The sequence below is a fragment of the Pleuronectes platessa genome, chromosome 13 (genome assembly GCF_947347685.1).
Source record: "Pleuronectes platessa chromosome 13, fPlePla1.1, whole genome shotgun sequence".
In the NCBI taxonomy this organism is placed as follows: Eukaryota; Metazoa; Chordata; class Actinopteri; order Pleuronectiformes; family Pleuronectidae; genus Pleuronectes; species Pleuronectes platessa.
Genome location: NC_070638.1, coordinates 15,035,281 through 15,053,991, shown reverse-complemented (window position 1 = coordinate 15,053,991; position 18,711 = coordinate 15,035,281). Strand labels below are relative to the sequence as shown.

The window sequence follows — 18,711 nt, the reverse complement described above, 5'->3', positions numbered from 1 at the left end:
CTCACTTCTGGTCTTCAGGAGGGAAACTAGCGACACTTTGTTCATGTCAAATATGATTCAAGTTAAGACAATTAACAAAGAAAAAGGAATGAAAGTGTGTAAACTTATTTAAGTGATGTTGGTGACTATGGATTCATGAATAATTCATTGTGAGGAAGAAAGAAAACAATAAAAGTGATGGTCATCTGTATTTATGTTTTTATTTATCTGAAAGGGGCAGGTCAGAAATAAACTAGATTAAACTAAAAAAGGCCCTAAAGTGGAAAGTACAACTGCATTTACTCAAGTACTATACTTACACTGTAAGTATTACAGTTTGATGCTAGTTAATCCTATGCATTTTAGGTGGTGGGGAGCGTATTTTACGGTTTTACTTGCCCATATTTACAAAGTTTTTTGTTTTTTTTATTAACATCAATATATTTGAGAGGATTATATAATAGAAAATTCAAAAACAGTGTTAGAGTAATCTGTAAACCTCACATTGCAGTGTTAAGGTGGCTCCACCGAGGCAAAATCAGCTCTCTAAAGTTCTCACATGGGTTAATTTAAATGACTGTTTGAGTCCCAGACAATAATATACAGATGGTTGCAAAATAATTGTATTGACTTTTCCCTCTTATTCATCTCACAACCCATTCGATTTATCTTGTGATCACTGATGCCTCAGTAATAAGAATCCTTTTGTATGTTTTAAACACACAGGAAATTGGACTTCTGCATTTAAACCATCTATAATTGCTGAAAACACACACACCCCCACACTCTCCTGGTTCTCGAACCTCTGGGTCACAGTAGCTTATGTCAAACATAAGTCATCAGTCACAGGGGCCACTTTTCCGGAGAATTACCTTAAGGTCATTTGCTGAGAGCCCTCTGTTCAGTAGCTTGAGCAGGACCTCGCTGGCAGACAGCAATGAAAACATAACCTTTGTGCAAGTAACTATCTGCATCACTAGATACCAAATGTTTCATGTGGAAGAACACTTAATAACATTATAATTCTAACATGTCTGTTTCATGATTCCTACCTGCAGCTGTGTGCAGTATCATTTTCATCCTCAGAACTGCCCACAGCAAGTTTCATTACCCGTCCTGTCTGTTTACGATTCATCATGAAACTTCATTTTCTTTACAAATCAAACTGACACCAGATAATGAATACACATTTTATTACACTGTATTCACATATTCAACATTGTTCTCAATTCAAACATGGTGTTTTTCCACAGGCATAAAAGTTATTCCAGAGGAAAAAGCAAAGTCCAATACAAAAATGTTATTCGGAGTCAAGGTCAACCCCCAAAATAAATCCCCCCCCCATTTAAATCACAAATAGCAATCTTAATGATCAAATATAAATCATGATTGGTTTGCATATCAACCAATATTCAAGAATGATTTTCAACATTCTTGCTTGGAATGTTCAAAACTTCACTGGAGTATTATTTGATCTACTCCCCCACTGCATCGACTCCATCCAAAAGAAACAAGCTCAGCTCCAGTCCGACTGGTTATGCAAACAGAGGAAATATTTCCTCCATTAAATAAAAAAAATAAAATAAACATTGGAATCAGTGAGAGAAGGAGACATATTATAAGATGATAAAACTGGTTTGTTAAAAATATTTTGGTCCCTTGTCCGTCAGGACAACCATAACTGTTTACTACTGTCAATGATCAATACTGAAGGGATGAAGACGATACTGAAGAAGTAGCTCATACGTATTAATGGGCATTTTCATTATCACACAAATAAGCTGATGTTTACAGATGTAACAGTTCTTAAAAATTAGCACATACATTGTGGTTTTGATCGTATAACAGTTTTAAGAAGATAAAGAAATATCAATAATATTTCACTTTTAGTTTCATATTGCCCTTAACAAAACCCCCCTCGAGATTTCCCTTAATGTAACTAACAAAAGGGCAGGTGGGGCTCTGGCACAGTAAAAAATCCCTGGGATAGAAAACTAGCTCGGCCAAGAAGATTGCTTCTGTGGTCACTTTAAATAAAATAAAACATTTAAAACAAACCCCACAGAAATACAGTTAATCATGATATGTGTGACACTGGTCTTCCAAAATGCTAAGAAGACCATTTCATTCAATACTCAAAGGATATGACCCAAAAGAGGTGCAGCATCCTTTTGATATAAAAAATGAACCACCTTCCTCGAGGTCCTGTTGCACAACTCGCCTCCTTTATACAATCGCACTTTCCCTTCCTCAGCTCTCTCCTTCCTCCTAGTAGTCCGTCCCTTCCTCTTGGTACACCTGCTCCTCTTCCTGGTAACCTTGGTAACCCTCGTCTTGGAATTCTGGGACGAAGGGCTGGGCGACCGCTGCCCCGTTTTGATCACTGGGGACCTCTCCGGGTTTAGGACAGTACTTTACGTCACAGATCTGCCGGCCCAGTCCGAAGTTCTGTCCGCTCTGGTTGGCTCCCTGGCTGTAGCCCATCTGTAGGGACATGGTGCTGTTGTCACACTTGTCTGTTCCCATCTTGTGGTCGTAAATGGCACGCCTCGTTCCAGGAGCCGTCATCCCGGCCTGTAAAGACACAAGAAGAAAGTTAGCAACTTTTTTTCTTACCCGTTCGTTTTTTATGGAATCATAAGTCCCCTTTATCTTTCCTGTATAAGCTTTAGAACGTTCTCAACAAAGATATCACTGAGCTCAGTTTTGAAGTAGATAACACAGGAGCTTACAGCTTTGTCTACAAGACCAAACAAGATACAAGTTTATAGCAGTGAGCACAATAACAGTGATTCCCTGGGGCTTGTTTCCACTCACACCAATAATACTGACTTTATGAGAGAGGGGGGGGGGGGGGGGGGGATGTTGCAGTACCTGGCTCGCTCCCTTGTTGGTGCCCATTTGCAGACTGATGGTTGTGTTGTCCATGGGCGGCTGGATTTGAACTTTTGGGTCGTACAAGTGCCTCCTGGTACCATATGCATTCATACCTGCCTGACTGGCACACTTGTTGGTCCCCATCTAAAAGAACAAAAAAGCATTGCATTAAATTTGAACAATTAATGAACATAACCACTGTCTACAGCTATAAAAACAACTTAGCCATTACATTTGAATTCCTATTGAAATGACAGACAAGACAAAACGAAAAATCTACAAGAACACATTCTGTAAAGCCCCTTTTCCACTGGTTAAAAAAACCTGAAACATCTGACTTGTCTTTAATGGGAATAGATACCAACTACAATAATTTCGATTCAAATAAAATGAATTTAATCGGCACCAATCAGCACCAATGGAAACATAATGCCAAGCTTCTTTAGTTTGGATTCCTAGACACAGACGCTGCACCTTTTTTTTTAGCGTGAGATTAATGCATGCATTCTGTGTAGTGGCGTGGAAGTAGACATGAATGTTTGTTAGTGTTTTTCTCATCTTGAGAACAATGTGCAACTGCGACTTGTTCCTTGTGTATCATAATAGATGCAAGAGAGCTTCTCAGTTTCGGGATGTGGAACATGACAAGTAAATTCTAAGGATACCTCTATATACCCGCTCCAACCAACATGAGCACTTTCATTCTAAAGCCACGTATCGTAAAACTAGTAAAAAGCCACTATCATGAATTTCCCCATGTTTCAAAAACCTAGCTAGCAGTCTGGTTAGAAAGGCCTTAGTTACATGCATTAACTGAACCACAAGCTGACTGATGATGCAACAGCTGGTATCAGAACTAACATCTTCTAGCCTGTGGCAGAGAAGATGAGACTATTTTTTATTTGTAAAAAATTACATTAACATTATAATATCAACACTCTGGCTGCTCTTGCACAAAACTGTGGTAAAATATTGCATAAGATCCCTTGAATTTAGACAAGCAAATGCTTTTGAAGTTACAGTCACCGTCCTCGCCTTCTCAACAGGGACTCGTCTTGTCTCCTTCTTCTGTCTGTAATAAGCCCTGATATCTACCTGACACTGACAGAAACAATAACAAAACAGAGCGACTCAAGAGGCTGTGAGAACAATGAGCAGCTCTCACATAGAAGAATGCTCTGCCTGACATGGGACCATGACAAACTCTGGTTTCCCAATAGTTTCGACACATGCAGTGGTGAGCGCAGCCTTCCAAGCATACTGAGAGCCTCACCTCCTGTCAGGCTCCGGCACAGATAGCAAAGGATTCCGTGGAACGCTATTTCTCGCAATTTAAGTTTTACGTTTAAATTTGTCCTGTCTCACTGGATTATTTTCTCTTCAGCATCCTTGACTATCACCGTCAAACCTGTACCAAAATCAGCTTCAGTCACGTGATACCGGAGATTAACGTCCACATCGTTCAATTTGTGCTGGTTTGATTAGAGTTTCAGATCTAAACCTGGACCCTGTTCATGAACAAGCCTCCAAACAAACTTATACCTGCAGGCCAATGACGCACTGTCCAGCCTTCATCTTCGCCTCATCAAACATCCTCTCCTGCTTGTCTGCGTACTTCACCCCGATGTCCGTCCGTGAGCTGCAGCCCTTGGTCTTGGCCTTGAAGAGAAAAAAGTGGAACCAGTTGTCAATGTGGACTTTGAAAAACCACACACATACCTATAGGCACTCCCAGTGCATTCTTATTAAGACTCACCATGCCGGCCAGTGCGAGCAGCGTCGTCTGCACCTGAGTCATGTTGCCACACTCAAACAGGTCGTTGGCCTCGAAGAGGTCCTGAGGCTTCAGCTGGTAGACAGTGATGGCTTTGACGAAGTTCGTCAGATTCTCCATCTTAAGAAACACAAAAAAAAAAACGCACAAATTTTATTACGATCAGCTATAATATTAAAAAAGGATTGTTAACGACAGACGTGGGATTTTTTGTTGTTGTTTGGGAACCGTCTTTTGTGTTCTCAAATATAGGTGTGTGTTTACAGTGACTGTTACACCGCAGCTAAGAAAAAACACTGCTTCCATACAAGTGTAACTATTAGACAGCGTGATTCAGCGTGCCGACATGCTAACTGGTAGAAAGCGTGTAGAACACAATACAACAGCAAAGGGAGCCATTTGTTAATGACATAACTGTCTCAAATCACTGGTGTGGGAACCGGTAGTACCAAAGAGCACCAACTGATGTCAGCTAGGAAACAATACGCAGGATTTAAACACACCTTCATCTGGTTAGAAAGCATTTATTATCATCTGACTCACCTGAGGCCAGTTCAGTGCTGAGTAGTTGATCTTTTTCACTGAGCCTGGTTGGAGTTTGTTGATAAGTCTGAAACAGAAAAGAGGAAAATATTGAACTTCTCTAAACAACTGTACATATTAAACCAACAGATTAAAGTGCTTGTGTTAAAGCGTAACCAACTAAATCTGTGATGTCTGCTTACTTGCACAGAATGACTCCGTCCTTCAGGCCTTTCTGAAAGTCTGGGCCGATGGTTTCGCCGCTGACCTCCTCGATCCAGTTCCTCAGTTCCTCTTCCTTCTGAAGGTCATACTTCTGTGCGATCTGGTGGGAAAGAGAAACAGTTAATACTTTCATGGTCTTATTTTTTGTTCCTTACTGCCCACATTGACCTCCCACTCGCACAAATTAAATAGAGACGCTGATAACAAAGCTGCATCTACAACAATGATAGAAGAAGGGGTTATTATATATCACATAACATTAAAAACTGGTCCTCAGAAATGTGTTATGACTGCAAGAAATCCTGTTTCACGGTCACCTCAGAGTTTCAGTATAGTGTGCTATGTCTACACAGTGGTTTGTCTCTTATTCAGTACCCATAAATAAAAGGTGACACTGATGTGACCCGACACACATGCACGAAAACAAGGATTTCCTGTTTGGTAAAGTGCAGAATTCTGCACAGGAAGTCGAGGGAGGGAGAGTTTAACAGGGCTAAACAAGGCACAAAGATTGACTCTGTAGTGAAGGTGTCACTGTGATTTATTACACTGTTTTTATTGAATGACATAGGTTATTGAAGAAACGCACAACGCTGGCTCTGAAATACGCCATTTAGGAGGATAATTGTGATCACATAAACAGCAGCTCAGTCCGGGAAGCAGAAATGAGAAGAAAAGAAAAAAGTCAATAAGATATACATTTCTTCTCCTTCTGTTTAGGATCAGGTGTCGAAACGTGCTGCGTGCAAACTATCCAACAGCTAACAATCTCCCTCTGTTCCCTCGCGGGAAAGAGAGACTGCACCGCAGAGCTTGACCCACTATATCCATAGAGGTTGGCCGCCGTCGACTCACAGCTGGTTGCAGTCTGAAGGAATTTCTGTCTTCTAATTACATTTCCTTCGTTTGGTTAACCCTTATTAAAAAACAATATTGGCCTGCTTTAATTGCCCTGCGTAGCAGTATACAGATGTAATTTACAGAGACAAGCTGAACACCAGGAATTTGTTCCACTGTGCTCAGATAAAAAGAGCAGAACGGAGAAGCGAGAGGGCGGGGGGGGTGCGTGCCTGTTGCGCTGTTGAATGAACACAAGACGATGGGGGACACTTAGAAAAACGATGTATAGTGCAGCGGTTCAACTCTAAGCTCAGTGTCTTCGCTGGTGTGAAATACTACAGGTAGATTTTCTGCATGCATGTTAAGTAGGATTTAAAAAAAAAAGAAAAAAGTAGTGGGGAGGTGGGGTTTGAGGAGAAGTGCAAATACCGAGCATTTCACGGAGGGGACTACGTCACCAGTGGCCGGAAATACCAGTCAATTCAGCATCTCTTTAAACCCCCCCCCACCAGGCCACATTCTACATTCAAGGTAACACACAGGAAACCTACACCTTATTCTTTACGGCCGGCACATGTTGTTCTGTGGAGTCTTTTGGGAAAAGCGTGTGTGGGGGGGGGGACCTTTCTCTCCCATACAAGGGCACAGCTCAGGAATGCAGAAGGAAAAATAAAAAACACAATGATAAATCAGCTGAAGCTGCGGGTTAAAGAATTTATCTCCTGGAGAACCAAGTTGGAAATGTGGCCATCTGGGCACAAATGATATCAAGATAAAAAGTTTCATATCAAGACAATAATGATAAATGATCAGAATGAGTGCGATATTATTTCTTTTAAAAGTTAAGAGTGATTTTCTCTCCAGGGTGAAGGTGGTTTGAATTTTCTACGACACATTTAAGACAAAACTGAAGAGCCTCTTCTTCTTCTTCTTGGGTCATTTTAATACTTGTACGTTATTTCATCTTTCCTAGCATTTTGCATTGTCTGGTTTCATTGCACAGCACTTTGGTGAAGTCTGCTCGTTTTTAAATATGCTTTATAATAAAGTTGTCTTGACAAACGTTTTCAAATATACAGTTGACTAATAATGTGTTACACCTTCTCACCAAGCAATGTTATATTGTTACTGATGACAATTCCCCTGCCATAATGACTGATATCGTTTAATTGCCCCGGCCTGGTTAGGGACAGCGGGTTCATTATTTAAATGGCAGTCTGAAGGTTACAGAGCTGGCCGTCAGCAGCAAAAGTAATCTCCAGCATCAGGCCTGGTATTTTAAGTGGATCCGGGTGTGCAGGGATCTGTGCAGACAGGTCAAAACAAACACACACTACTGCACAGCCAGGTTCCCTGTGGACAATGGTCTGGTTTGTGTGCATTGCAATCCGGGGAGAAGAACCTGGGATCAGAGGGAATGATGGAAACTATTCCTGGACTTTGTGGAGATGCTAAAGAACCGGAGATGTTATAATCGAGAGGAGGCGCTTGTGTGCGAATCGAATTATCTTCCATTATCTGCTAATGCGGGTCACAACGTGCAGCTAGGCGAAAAATGCTGGAAGCAAACAAGGAGAAAACACACGCGCACACACACTCTTGAGACAAGAAGAAAAGGGACAACGCCCATGCTCCTGTTTTCTTTCTTCCTTTTTGTTAAGTTGCCCTCCGGGGAATTTAAAACTCAGCTCGTCCAGGTGTAAAAGTTAAATTCAAAGTGGACCTTTACTTTGCCAACTAGTCCAAAAAAGTTACGTGGAGATTAAAAAAGTTCGTGAAACTAATGAAAAACGCTTCATTTCTCCGTGTTGACATCTTTTACTTCTCTGTACCTTTCAACCTGTGCGCGCTCACATCAAAATGGAGGCCAGGTGACTGCGACACAGGCGTCACGGGAAAAGCCCGATGAGCAGAGGAAGAAGTTTATTTTCCAGATGCGACTTAAGTTAAATTACGATCAATCAGAACTCAAACAAACACACGCACCTTGTTTTTGACTTCCGCAGACAGCCCGTAGGCAGGACCTTTGGTGAAGGTGGTCATGGTCGGGAGGGTTGAGAAGGGTTTTTCCTGCGGAGCTGACGATGAGAGTTGAGGATCAAATCTGTTCCAAACTCTCCTGGACTTTCTCTTCCAATGAAACGGCGGTGAGAACTAAATACTTCCTTTCTCTGTCACTGCCGCCAATTACAGCGCTCCCACGGTTTCTGTCGAAGAGCAGGACGCGACGAGGCAAGATGGTTCACTGCTGTGAGTTCACCTCCACCGCCACGCTCTTATAGGAGAGGGACGTCCACAGCCCTCGTTCATCTTCGACACAACACGTCAATGGGGTGTTGTGTTTTTTTTTTTTTTATGTCAGGGGTATGGGAATTAGAAATCTAGAAACCACCAGGGATGGATTGTCTATATAGAGGGGTTTCTAATATGTCATTTTAAAGTCAACATTCATCTATACAGTCCTTATAGCTAAGGCCAGATTTTTAGCTATTTTTCTTACTTCTTGGGGGCCGGGTCTAGGCAGGGGCAAGAGGGGGCCTGGCCCCCTCAAATAAATGTTGTGCCCCCTCAAACTAAATAGGGTTAGGGTTAGGGTTAGGCACAATGCCCCCTCAAGATTTGTGGCTGCCCCCTCATACATGCCTGTCTAGACCCGGCCCTTGCTGAAAATACCAACATCAAAATGGAATCCCATTTAAATCGTCTAAATCCAGACTTTTTGGGGATTGATAGCAACCTTCTCAATTTTTCTTATCAACATTCAGACACGATTATCTGAGAAATCCACATAAAACGTTGAAAATCACCTAATCGTGTCCTGTCTGAATCCTCATGTAGCCCCAGAAACAGAGAGTAGTGAAAAGGGCATTTGGAGGGGCACACGGAACAAGAATTGAAAACATCATTGACCAGTATGTTCTTGTGATATGGGCTTTAACTCGCACAGAGGAAAAACACCTTGACAAAAGGGCACCCAAAGCCCCCAGCACAAATAGTTTTCACCTTAAAAACATCAAGTGTAGTCAGTAAATAATGACATATAGGAGAGGCAGTGGACTAGTGGCAGAAAGTTGGACTGTGGGCAGAAAATCCGACGGTGGTCTCTGGTTCGAATCCACGGAGTGACAACAAAAACAACATACCTGGATGGACAACACCTGGATCTGTTCCACACTGTAAAAGTGCCTACCCCACCCCACTGTCTAAGTGCCCCTGAGCAAGGCACCTTACTCCCCTAACACCTGCTCCCCGGGGCGCCGTGCATGGCTGCCCACTGCCCTCTGTGTCCTCCTGTGTACACCAGATGGGTCATAGCAGAAAACAAATTTCCCCCTTGCATGTCGTGTGTGTGGGACAATAAATGTATCTTGTATAGTGTTTTTTACCCCAAATATATAATATATAACCACAATATGTTGAGCCTAAAATCACATGAACATGTAAATCAACAAGATATGACAATATAGAGTCTCTATTGAGGACTCTATAAGACTAATGTCCTAATATTGCTAACTGTACCTGCTAATGACGTCATACTGTATCCTCACTTTTCCATGTACATGTCCCTCTTTTATATATATTCTATATATTTGTATATTCCTCTGCATGTTACAGTCTTTGCACCAGATTCGATTTATATATAATTTGATTCGATTTTTGAAAACAGAATCTAATCTACCTATTCCTCCACAATATAAAAGAACACCTTGAATTCCGGCGATTACGGAAGTGCGCGGGGCTGACGCCTCTCGCTCCTCCTGCCGACTCTCTGCTCGCGCTCTTCGTTAATCGATCCTAGGCTCCGCCCCTCTCCTGCGCTTCCTTAGGTCTCGATTGATATCAAAAAGTCCTTATATGGGTGGAAACTTCCCAGATTCCTGAATAGTGGGAGTGACCTGCGGGTCCCACCCTGCATACCAGACGTGCACTGGACGAGACGGGCCGTCGCACTTCTTTGACTCAGAGTCGGTTTTTACAGGAGGGGGAAAAAAAAGTTTTGGGGAACTAGAGTGAAGCACAATGAGCTACCGAGGTGACGTAATGCGGCTGCCGTGCGGGTTTTAGATAGCTAACACACACAAGCTCTGCCAGGATTTGTCAAACTCATTCTAGACTGATGTCTCCTGGTCCAACTGTTAAATAGGAGACGACAGTGTAGAGGACAGATGTGATCCGTGTCACAATGAGTTAGAAAAGGACTTTTTCTTCTTTTAGTTAATCATCTCCATTTATTTGAACAGCAGAACTGGTCTGTGCTATGCTGCTGCGTCATCACCTTCAAACAAAGGACAAGTTGTTCAATCTATTTTCTTTTTAAAAACTGAAATGTGAGGGGCCCTTGAACCAGGAGATTTAACCGTGGAAAAGACATGAATAAAAATGCAAACATTCCTGACATGAGCGTCTGGAGAAACCATCTAAATCTTTTATTCTATTTGTACATTTTCTCATCCTCAAACATATTGTGAGCAGGGAGCCATCCATGCTCTGACACACACCCGGCTGATTTTCCAGAGAAGCTGTGTAATCTATTTAAGGGCATTTGTTCAAAAGAAGCCAGTGAGCTTCTCGGATTGTCAGGAAAACTGGACAAACGTTTGTCCCAGCTGCTCCGTCTCCACTGAGCGTTTTACTGGTTGGTTCAGCAGCTAAACTGGGATTCCTGCAGGAAACTCAGTCGGTGTCATTTCTAGGCACAGCATGTTTGAGGTTATGTAACCGGAGGGATTCTCCTCTGATAGCAAATCATCCTTTACAAAGATGAGAGCATTTTGTCAGGACTTTTGTTTTCACTCGTGTTTCAGGCATTGTTCATTAGAACTAGAGCAAAAATCAATCAAAACAAATGAATGGCAGTAGAGTCCAACTATCACTAAGGCCCAACGGTCCCATTATGAAACCACGTTTAAATTCAATAGGTCGAGTTTTATTTTGATCTGCACCCAATTGCACGCACTTAAAAATACTTCATCAAGATTCATGAAGTTTATAAAAGCCCTGGGTTCTTCCTTTGGTTCTAACCTATCCCTCCACAAAAATAACTTAGCTATTCAGCATGTTTCAAGGAAAAATTACTAATTATTTGCCATGTTTCACTTTTTAAATGTGAAAAGTTTTTATGCGTTTTATTTGAAATCTTTACTTTTTACGCTGATTGTTTAACTATTGTGTTTCTCTGTAATACTGGGCGGTCTGGAATTCAAAAAAGTGTCTTGAGATAATGTGTGTTGTGATTTGGTAAAACACAAATAAAATGGTATTGAAATGAATGGTGTTGGCTTTGTATTGATGGTTTCTATAAAAAAAGTTCAGAATCAAACTGAGGGAGAATGTATTTGCTTATATTTGAATAGAACTAGAACTATCGCCCTGCCATTGTTTGTCTCCACCAACCAATGCAGCTCCATTCTTTACAGGTGCTCCTGACCTATTGCTTTCACAATGATATGTCACGGTGACCTTTAACCTTTGACAACTCGTCAAAAATTTGAAGAAATGTTTGTGAGAGTTTCGTGAGGCCATTGTGACTTCGATCCTCAAAACACCCAAATCCGATCATTTCATCCTTGAGTCCAAAAGTCATCGGCTTCACCAAAAAGGAAAATGATCACTATACTTGCCGCTCTTATATCAGCAGACATCAATGAATTGCTTCAACCTGACGTAGCGTCTGGCTGAGTTTCAACCCCATGACACACGCTTGCCTATCAATCATTCTCCAGACATGCTGAGATGTAAAGTCGTGGGGACGGTAACAGTGACGTGAGCCAAAGTCTTTCTTCTCAGTCTCTGACGCTGTTTGGTCATGAAAACAGCTGTATTTGTTAACTTGAACAGACTAGTAATTACATCATACAGGTGTGCAGTGACAGGCTGATTCAGAGGGAGAGTACACGCACCCTGAGGGACGCCTGTTACTCATCCGACTGCAATAACAGATCAGATAAGCTCACTTCTCAGGAAGTGATGTCGCTAACGCTAGTCCTGAGTCTAACAAACTGTCAGACAAGTCGGGACTCGTATAATCTCTCATATACAAAAATGTCACTTGTTGACACACAGGACTGGGTCTGTACTGAGGAGGCAACATTTCCAGATTCCCCCCAATGGAGGATCTGAATCTTTATAATGATTGTTTTATTTATAAATAAATCATTACATAATCTAAGTGGCCTAAAAAGTCTGATACAGTAATTGCAGCGAGTTAAAATTACTCATATCTTACCACTGTTACATCACATCCCGATGCAGGCCGAGGCAACTAATGGAGGATGTGCGCCCCCACATGGACGAACTGTGTAGTAACACAAATTAAAGCAACAATTTTGAGAGATAGATAAGAACATAAATCAGAAGTGTACAGAGCTCAGAATGGCCGTTTAGTTTTCAGGAACATTCAGCGTCGATGTGAATTGTTGAGCACGAGCCCATTTTAAAAGAGCCACCAGTCAGTCGACTGAGCTTCAGATTTAGATCATTTTATTTTTTCAAACAATTGAGAGATGTTAAACACTGAACAAATAAAGATGCCCCCAGTCAAAACTCCAGAAAACAGATTCTCATCAACCAGTTGTAGCACTTTTCCTTTATTGCCAGCTGTGTTGTTGTGCAGTTTTCTCATTGTCTGCAGCTTCACCCTTGCTTCGACCAATGTGTACAAAAAGTCAACAGAAACGGTGCATATACCAGCGTCATATTGATCATTGGGATTCGAGCTCTCGCATGTAAACCCGGGCCTCGCGGAACAGGCGCGTTTAATGTGGAGGCAAATCCAGATTAACCATTTACCAAGGCACATTGGTAGGGATGAGTGACTGAAAGAATGAACAGACAGGCCGCACAAAAATCCAATCTTAATTCAAATCATGTGAGGAAAAATGTGGAAGTGACGGATGAGTATAAAGGGAAATCTAAATTAAGTATTAGTCGTCACCTGGAGAATGTCAAGAATATCTGATGCACACAGCTTTCTCTCTCCCATTTTGTTTGCTGTATTCAAATACGGAAGCTAAGAAATGAAAAATGATACCTCAAACAACGTCCTAGATGTTTCCTAAACTCCTGAGAGAAGCTGGCAGAAGTTTAAACGTGTCTGAATAACAATAAGCACATAACTGTAACTTGTGGGTGCGTAGGTCACGAGTCACACTTCAGTCAAGTCAGCAAATGAAAATGACCAACAAGTTGTCAACGTATGTACAAGTGCGCAAGAGGTCTCGATCCTGTACATTCACAAAGGCTGTTTAACTTAGAAAAATATCATGAGGAAATTTCAGAAGGCAAACCAAAATCTAAAGGAATGGAAACAAGGCGAGTTCCAGCATCGAGTGCATCAAATACAAAGTATTGATCAGCCTCATCTGATTTGACATTCAGCAACACTTGGGAGAGAAATCGTGTGTTGTGAGAGTTTTCGCTGTGGTAAAGTTACATATGTTTTTGGTCTCGTGGAAGCCAAATTGTTTTTCAGAATAAATTTCAGCTTGAGAGATTTCCTGGAGATATAAGAGCTGTGTGATGAGACAGGAGGAAGTGGGTGAAGGGTGGATTATGGAATGTTAATAACCAAATCGGCCAATCTCAACAGAAAAACCAATGCAACAAAACACTTGTAGGCCCCCTCTTACATTGAAGATTAGGCTGACAGCAATCTGATGGAAGCAGGGGAAGAGAAAAAAAAGACAAATCTATAGGTTTTTCAACATCTGCTTTGATGAACTGGTCAAAAATAAATAGATGTATACATGTTATACGAAATTTATAATTTACTCTTTATATCTCACATAAAGCTTCTTGTAACTGCCACATATGCTCCAGTATGTCATAGTCTGGACCCGTTCAGCTCTACCTGTGCTAGATGAACTCTATCAACAACCTCTTCTGGACACCAACATGGCGCTCTGGACAGGACAGCTAAACCCCAGCATGCCTTCCCTCAAAGTGAATGCTAGATTGTGATTCCTCATGAGACTAGAAGGTAAAAAGGAGAGGGCTGCGTCATCCCAGTGAGCCTGAAACATGGGGTACAATTAAGAACATTAAAAATTCACATCATTACAACATTTCTGGCTGTGTGGGATAACGCCGCCCTCCCTTTTTGGCCTTCTGCGCTAGTACCAGCACTCATCAGCTCGGGCCTCAACCATCCTGTGGCTTTCAGTTTGAAAAAGAAAAACAGAAACAGCCCTTGGTATTAGAAACTCAACTATTCTTTTAATCCTTTTCTCTCTTTTTTTTTTTTCAACCAAAATCTCAATTAGATTATCACAGAAAGATGAAGAGGCGTGGGGGGAGTTTAGCAGACCTGGCTTTTGCCAAACTCACAGTGGACAAACAAAATCACAAAGTATCTCGTCTCTTTGGAGAGACAACGAGAGGAGTGGAAAAAGTCATCATCCGTTCCAAACCCCTCAGTCTAAGCAAACATATGGCAGGATGTTCAATCTGCTTACGTCGCCATGAGGGTCCAATGATATGCAATCTGTCCAGTCATACCAGGTGCCCACGGTATCATAACATCCATTCACTCCTGGCCAGTGCTGCGTGTGTATCCTGTCCAGGTCCTCGCCCGTCACCTCCCGGCTCACACCTGGTAAAGCTTCTACTGCGATGTCCTTCTGCAAAACGTGCATCTCCCTCGACTCCTTGATCTCCTGTTCTTCCCTTTTCAAATACTCTGCCATGAAAAAGTGTGCACTAGGGGCCTGGACCCCTGAGGAGTTGAGCACATTGCTCTGAAGGTTCAAGTAGGACTGGATGATTTCATTTCTGGACAGCTCCTTCCAGTTTGTCTGATGAAAAGGGTTGGGACTGGGGCCTGGGGCCAAGATTGGGGCCAGGACTGGGGCCGGAGTCGGGGCCAGGGGAGCGGGCTGTTGTACAGTGCTTTTAGTTCTTTGCCTAAACTCAGAGAGGTCAGGCGTGGGGGGTTCCTCTGTTTGAGAAGGTTCTTTATGTACCAGAGGTTTAATCTGACCTGTGACAGGGTCAAATGTAAGTCTGCGTTCTTTTAATCGTACAGGTTTAGTCATGTCTTCTATTTTCTGGCCATCTAAATTGACAGAGTAGTCTCTAGACCTGTACTTCCTCCTTTTATGCTCTGAGTTAGGAGCCATTGACGCGTCTGTGTCGTCAGACGCGGCAGTGGCTCCCTCAGATGCCGGTCTGTTCAGTTCGGAGTTCTGTTGGGGGAGATAGGTTGAAGGGGAGGCTGTCAGGGATTCCAGTGTTGCAGATGCGTCTTGTGGTGGGCAATGAGAGGAGACTTCTGACGAACTGGCCCAGTGCATCGAGGACCTATGAGAAGAATGTGGCAGCTTGTCAGCGTAAGATGCTTGGGCTGGGGAGGACACAGGCTGGGATAAAGACATGGGAGAGTCCCTCGAGGAAGGGCTTGGGACTGGCGTTGCTTTCGGTGCATATACTGAAGAGCGCTTGGAGTCTGGCTTCACGCTCCTTGGACTGGTGGTGAGACCACGGGGACTTTTGGCTTGATAATGGCCCCCTCCTCCTCCGCCTTCATCCAATCTAGCCTGTTGCTGCATTACGGCAACCTTGATCAAAGATGAAGTGCTAGGTAGTTTGGCCACTCCAGGGGAGCTAGGGCGAGGCTTGACAGCATTTACTGGAATTCTGTTGATTTTCTCATTATCGAGGGGCTCGAGTCGCGATCTCTCAGGAGATGGCACGACCTCCTGGTCGGGCATGGCATCTGGACTGCCTGCAATCCCATTGGTGAGTGGTGGTGGTGGTGACACAGAGTTATCGTACGAAGACAGCTTGGAGATTTTTTCTGGTAAGTGCACTCCACTGTCTCTGTGCTCTGCCCGGCGCTTGCGACTGCCTGACTTTTCTGCTTTTGGCGAGTATGTGTTGTGAACATCATTTCTGATCTTGACTTCAGCGACACCCTTCCCAGACACTGAGATGTCAGGGGGAGAGACGTCGGTTCTGCAGGGATGAGAACTGCCATTGGTTGACCCGGGGGCACTTGCAGGCACAGCTGACCCCGGCTCAATCAGCTTTTGCCAGTTTCTCAAGAGTTTCTTTGCACGCTTCGCAAGGTCTTCATCCTTGGTCTTCTTCCTCACGTCATTGATCAGCTTTCCTAGGCGAGTTTCCTGCATAGATAACGTGTGTGAGAGTTGGACAGTATTCAAGCAGCCTGATTCGTATAAGAAGTAATATTTTAGGTATGGTTAAGTATCTCACCTCAAGTGCTTCTTTGGTGATAGGACATTTTTCCAGACAGGCAATCACCTCCAATACTACAACCATATTGCGTATCTGAAGGAGGGAAATACAAAGATTTGATCATCTCAGCACATTGGGTATTGCCCATAACTCTTTAACTGGCCGGGTTAATAATGTGGAAATGGTTGATAAATCGAAGGATGTATCTGGGGAAACATTGATGACTTCTGCTAATTAACCAAATGACTGTAAAGCTAAATCACTATAAGCCAAATATCGAATGTATTGGATCGTGTCTGCATCATGTGAACTGGGCAGCAGTCAACGTTAGCGTTCGAGTTAGCCGGGGAAACACTAGCTTCTCTGTCTGCTAAGCTGAAAAGTAAAGATGGCAGTATGTCAACTCGAAAAAACCTTCATCGTTTCCAGCGCTGCAGCAGAAGTGCAGCATGTGAAGAGAAACTACAGACAACTGAGATATTACTTTAAATCCACGTGAGATTCTTGTTCTGTGGACAAAGTCAATCTGCGTGTGAGTGTCGGCACTCTAACCTGTGTTAGCTTCCCTGGCTACCATGAACTAACTTGAGAAGGAACGACCCGACTATTTCCTACAATGTAGCTTTAGCCCTTCAAGCTGAGAGTAAGCTAGCTACAGAGCATTGTTGCACAGAACCATCTCAAAAGAAACCACGGCCAGTTGACAGAGCACGTAGACAAATCGTAATGAAGTCAGTGATCCTAAGGGACATGTATGATTCACATGTATATGGTTTAAGACATAAAACCGCCTCAGTGTTGCGGGTAGGCTAGCAGCTAGCATGCTACCTAACCCAGCTAACGGCAGACCAGCCAGGGCAGCCGTGATGCTAAGTGAGCTTCCGAGCTGTCAGCTGAGGAGCTCAGCGTCTCCCCCCTCCCCCCCCTCACACGGGACACGAAACACACTTTAATACACGTGAAGACGGTTCACTGACAGCCGCTGGTCCTCACTGCCCTGTCGAGTGTGCCGCGGCGCAGGTAAACAAGCTAACGCTCGCTGGCTAGCCCGCTAGCTTCAGTGTCACTCACATTGCTCTGACTGTCGATGGCCTGCAGCAGCCGGTCCCTCATCTGCTGCGGGGTTGCTGAGACCGTTGTCATTGCCCGTTCGGTGCGATTCGGAGGACGGAGGGAGGAATCCTCCGAAATCAAGAGCAGGGTGACAGGTGGGACTCAAACGCCGCTGCGGTGACACGTCCGGCGCCCGAACAGCATATTCTTCGGTCGCCTGTGGGGTAAGACGGCTCGGCTTGTCTCACATGGAAGTGGGAAATGCTCGGCGCTGTGTTGGCCGCTAGTTGCTGCCTGCTCGGCGCTGTAGCAACTCACTACCAGCTGCTGGCTCTCTCGACGGCCTCCTGCTGCATGCCGGGATACCGTGCGTGAGCTTTTGACGTTCGCACGTAGTCAAGTAAACATCCCCGGCGTTCACCTGCACGCCGGGAAGATGCGGCTCCTCCCTCCGGTGCCTGAGTGGGATCCACCAGGGGATCTGGATACCTGGGTTCTTTTAAATGCCATCACCACGGTCCGGTGTTTTCAGGATTCTAGGATGGATGGATGGATAGCTAGATAGATCGATATATGTATATGTAATGTATAGCCATATATTTGTAATATTTCATCTTCATTTAACTTAATTTGATTCTATATTTTGAGTCCTTATTTCTGTGGGGTTTTGTCTAATCGTCTAAAAGCTAATACAAAACACGTCTCCTGAATCGTGAGTCTCTTGAGTATTGAAAAACAACATTGTTGTTAATTGATTTTGCTGTAGATTAACTCTGTTATTGACTAATCGACTCATTGTTTCAGCTCTAGATTGATCTGCTGTTAAAATGATCATAATACACTTCGGTCAAATAATAATGATTCCAACAGCAACAGTAATGATAATAATCACAGCAACAAGGTGCTTCACATGGGAATAAATCAACAAAGAACCAAACAAGACAAAACAAATAAGATCTGTGTAAGAAATAAGAAGCAAAATTTCCTTTCATTTCACCCTTCATTAAATCCACATTAGCTGAGGAAGCTCCTTTAAATTAACTCAGGCTAATTGTTTGTTTTTCACATAATTGCATCAGCCACCATCTCTCTCTCAAACACACTCTTGTGGAGTCAGGCGCTCAAATCAAATGTTTACCGTGTATATTCATAAAAAAGGATGTGTTGGTTCAGTACAGGCTATAAGTTATTGTGACAGATGAATGTCGCTCACATTTTATTACAGCATTCAACCAGCAGGTGGTGCC

The 18,711-nt window shown here is 43.1% G+C and overlaps 2 protein-coding genes across 2 annotated transcripts; both read right to left on the bottom strand.

Moving 5' to 3' along the window:
- Window positions 1-1,157: 1,157 nt before the first annotated feature.
- On the bottom strand, window positions 1,158-8,479 carry cnn2 (calponin 2). The gene is made up of 7 exons (XM_053438880.1): window positions 8,204-8,479; window positions 5,356-5,477; window positions 5,174-5,240; window positions 4,613-4,750; window positions 4,399-4,515; window positions 2,854-3,000; window positions 1,158-2,553 (listed from the first exon to the last, which is right to left on the bottom strand). The coding sequence occupies exons 1-7, from the start codon at window positions 8,258-8,260 to the stop codon at window positions 2,248-2,250; spliced, it is 954 nt and encodes a 317-aa protein (XP_053294855.1). The 5' UTR covers window positions 8,261-8,479; the 3' UTR covers window positions 1,158-2,247.
- A 4,309-nt stretch (window positions 8,480-12,788) lies between these two features.
- On the bottom strand, window positions 12,789-17,835 carry crsp7 (cofactor required for Sp1 transcriptional activation, subunit 7). The gene is made up of 3 exons (XM_053438874.1): window positions 17,483-17,835; window positions 16,430-16,504; window positions 12,789-16,338 (listed from the first exon to the last, which is right to left on the bottom strand). The coding sequence occupies exons 1-3, from the start codon at window positions 17,552-17,554 to the stop codon at window positions 14,629-14,631; spliced, it is 1,857 nt and encodes a 618-aa protein (XP_053294849.1). The 5' UTR covers window positions 17,555-17,835; the 3' UTR covers window positions 12,789-14,628.
- Between the last annotated feature and the right edge of the window lie 876 nt (window positions 17,836-18,711).

Bases quoted from the DNA above. Each gene is read 5' to 3' on its own strand.
- crsp7 (XM_053438874.1), bottom strand. From the start codon at position 17,554: ATGACAACGGTCTCAGCAACCCCGCAGCAGATGAGGGACCGGCTGCTG. The intron at 16,505-17,482 runs GTGAGTGACACT...TCCCTCCTTCAG, and splicing joins CCATCGACAGTCAGAGCAAT to ATACGCAATATGGTTGTAGT. The intron at 16,339-16,429 runs GTGAGATACTTA...TTATCTATGCAG, and splicing joins TCACCAAAGAAGCACTTGAG to GAAACTCGCCTAGGAAAGCT.
- cnn2 (XM_053438880.1), bottom strand. From the start codon at position 8,260: ATGACCACCTTCACCAAAGGTCCTGCCTACGGGCTGTCTGCGGAAGTC. The intron at 5,241-5,355 runs GTAAGCAGACAT...TTTCTGTTTCAG, and splicing joins GACGGAGTCATTCTGTGCAA to ACTTATCAACAAACTCCAAC. The intron at 3,001-4,398 runs GTATAAGTTTGT...TTGTTCTTTTAG, and splicing joins AGTGCGTCATTGGCCTGCAG to ATGGGGACCAACAAGTGTGC.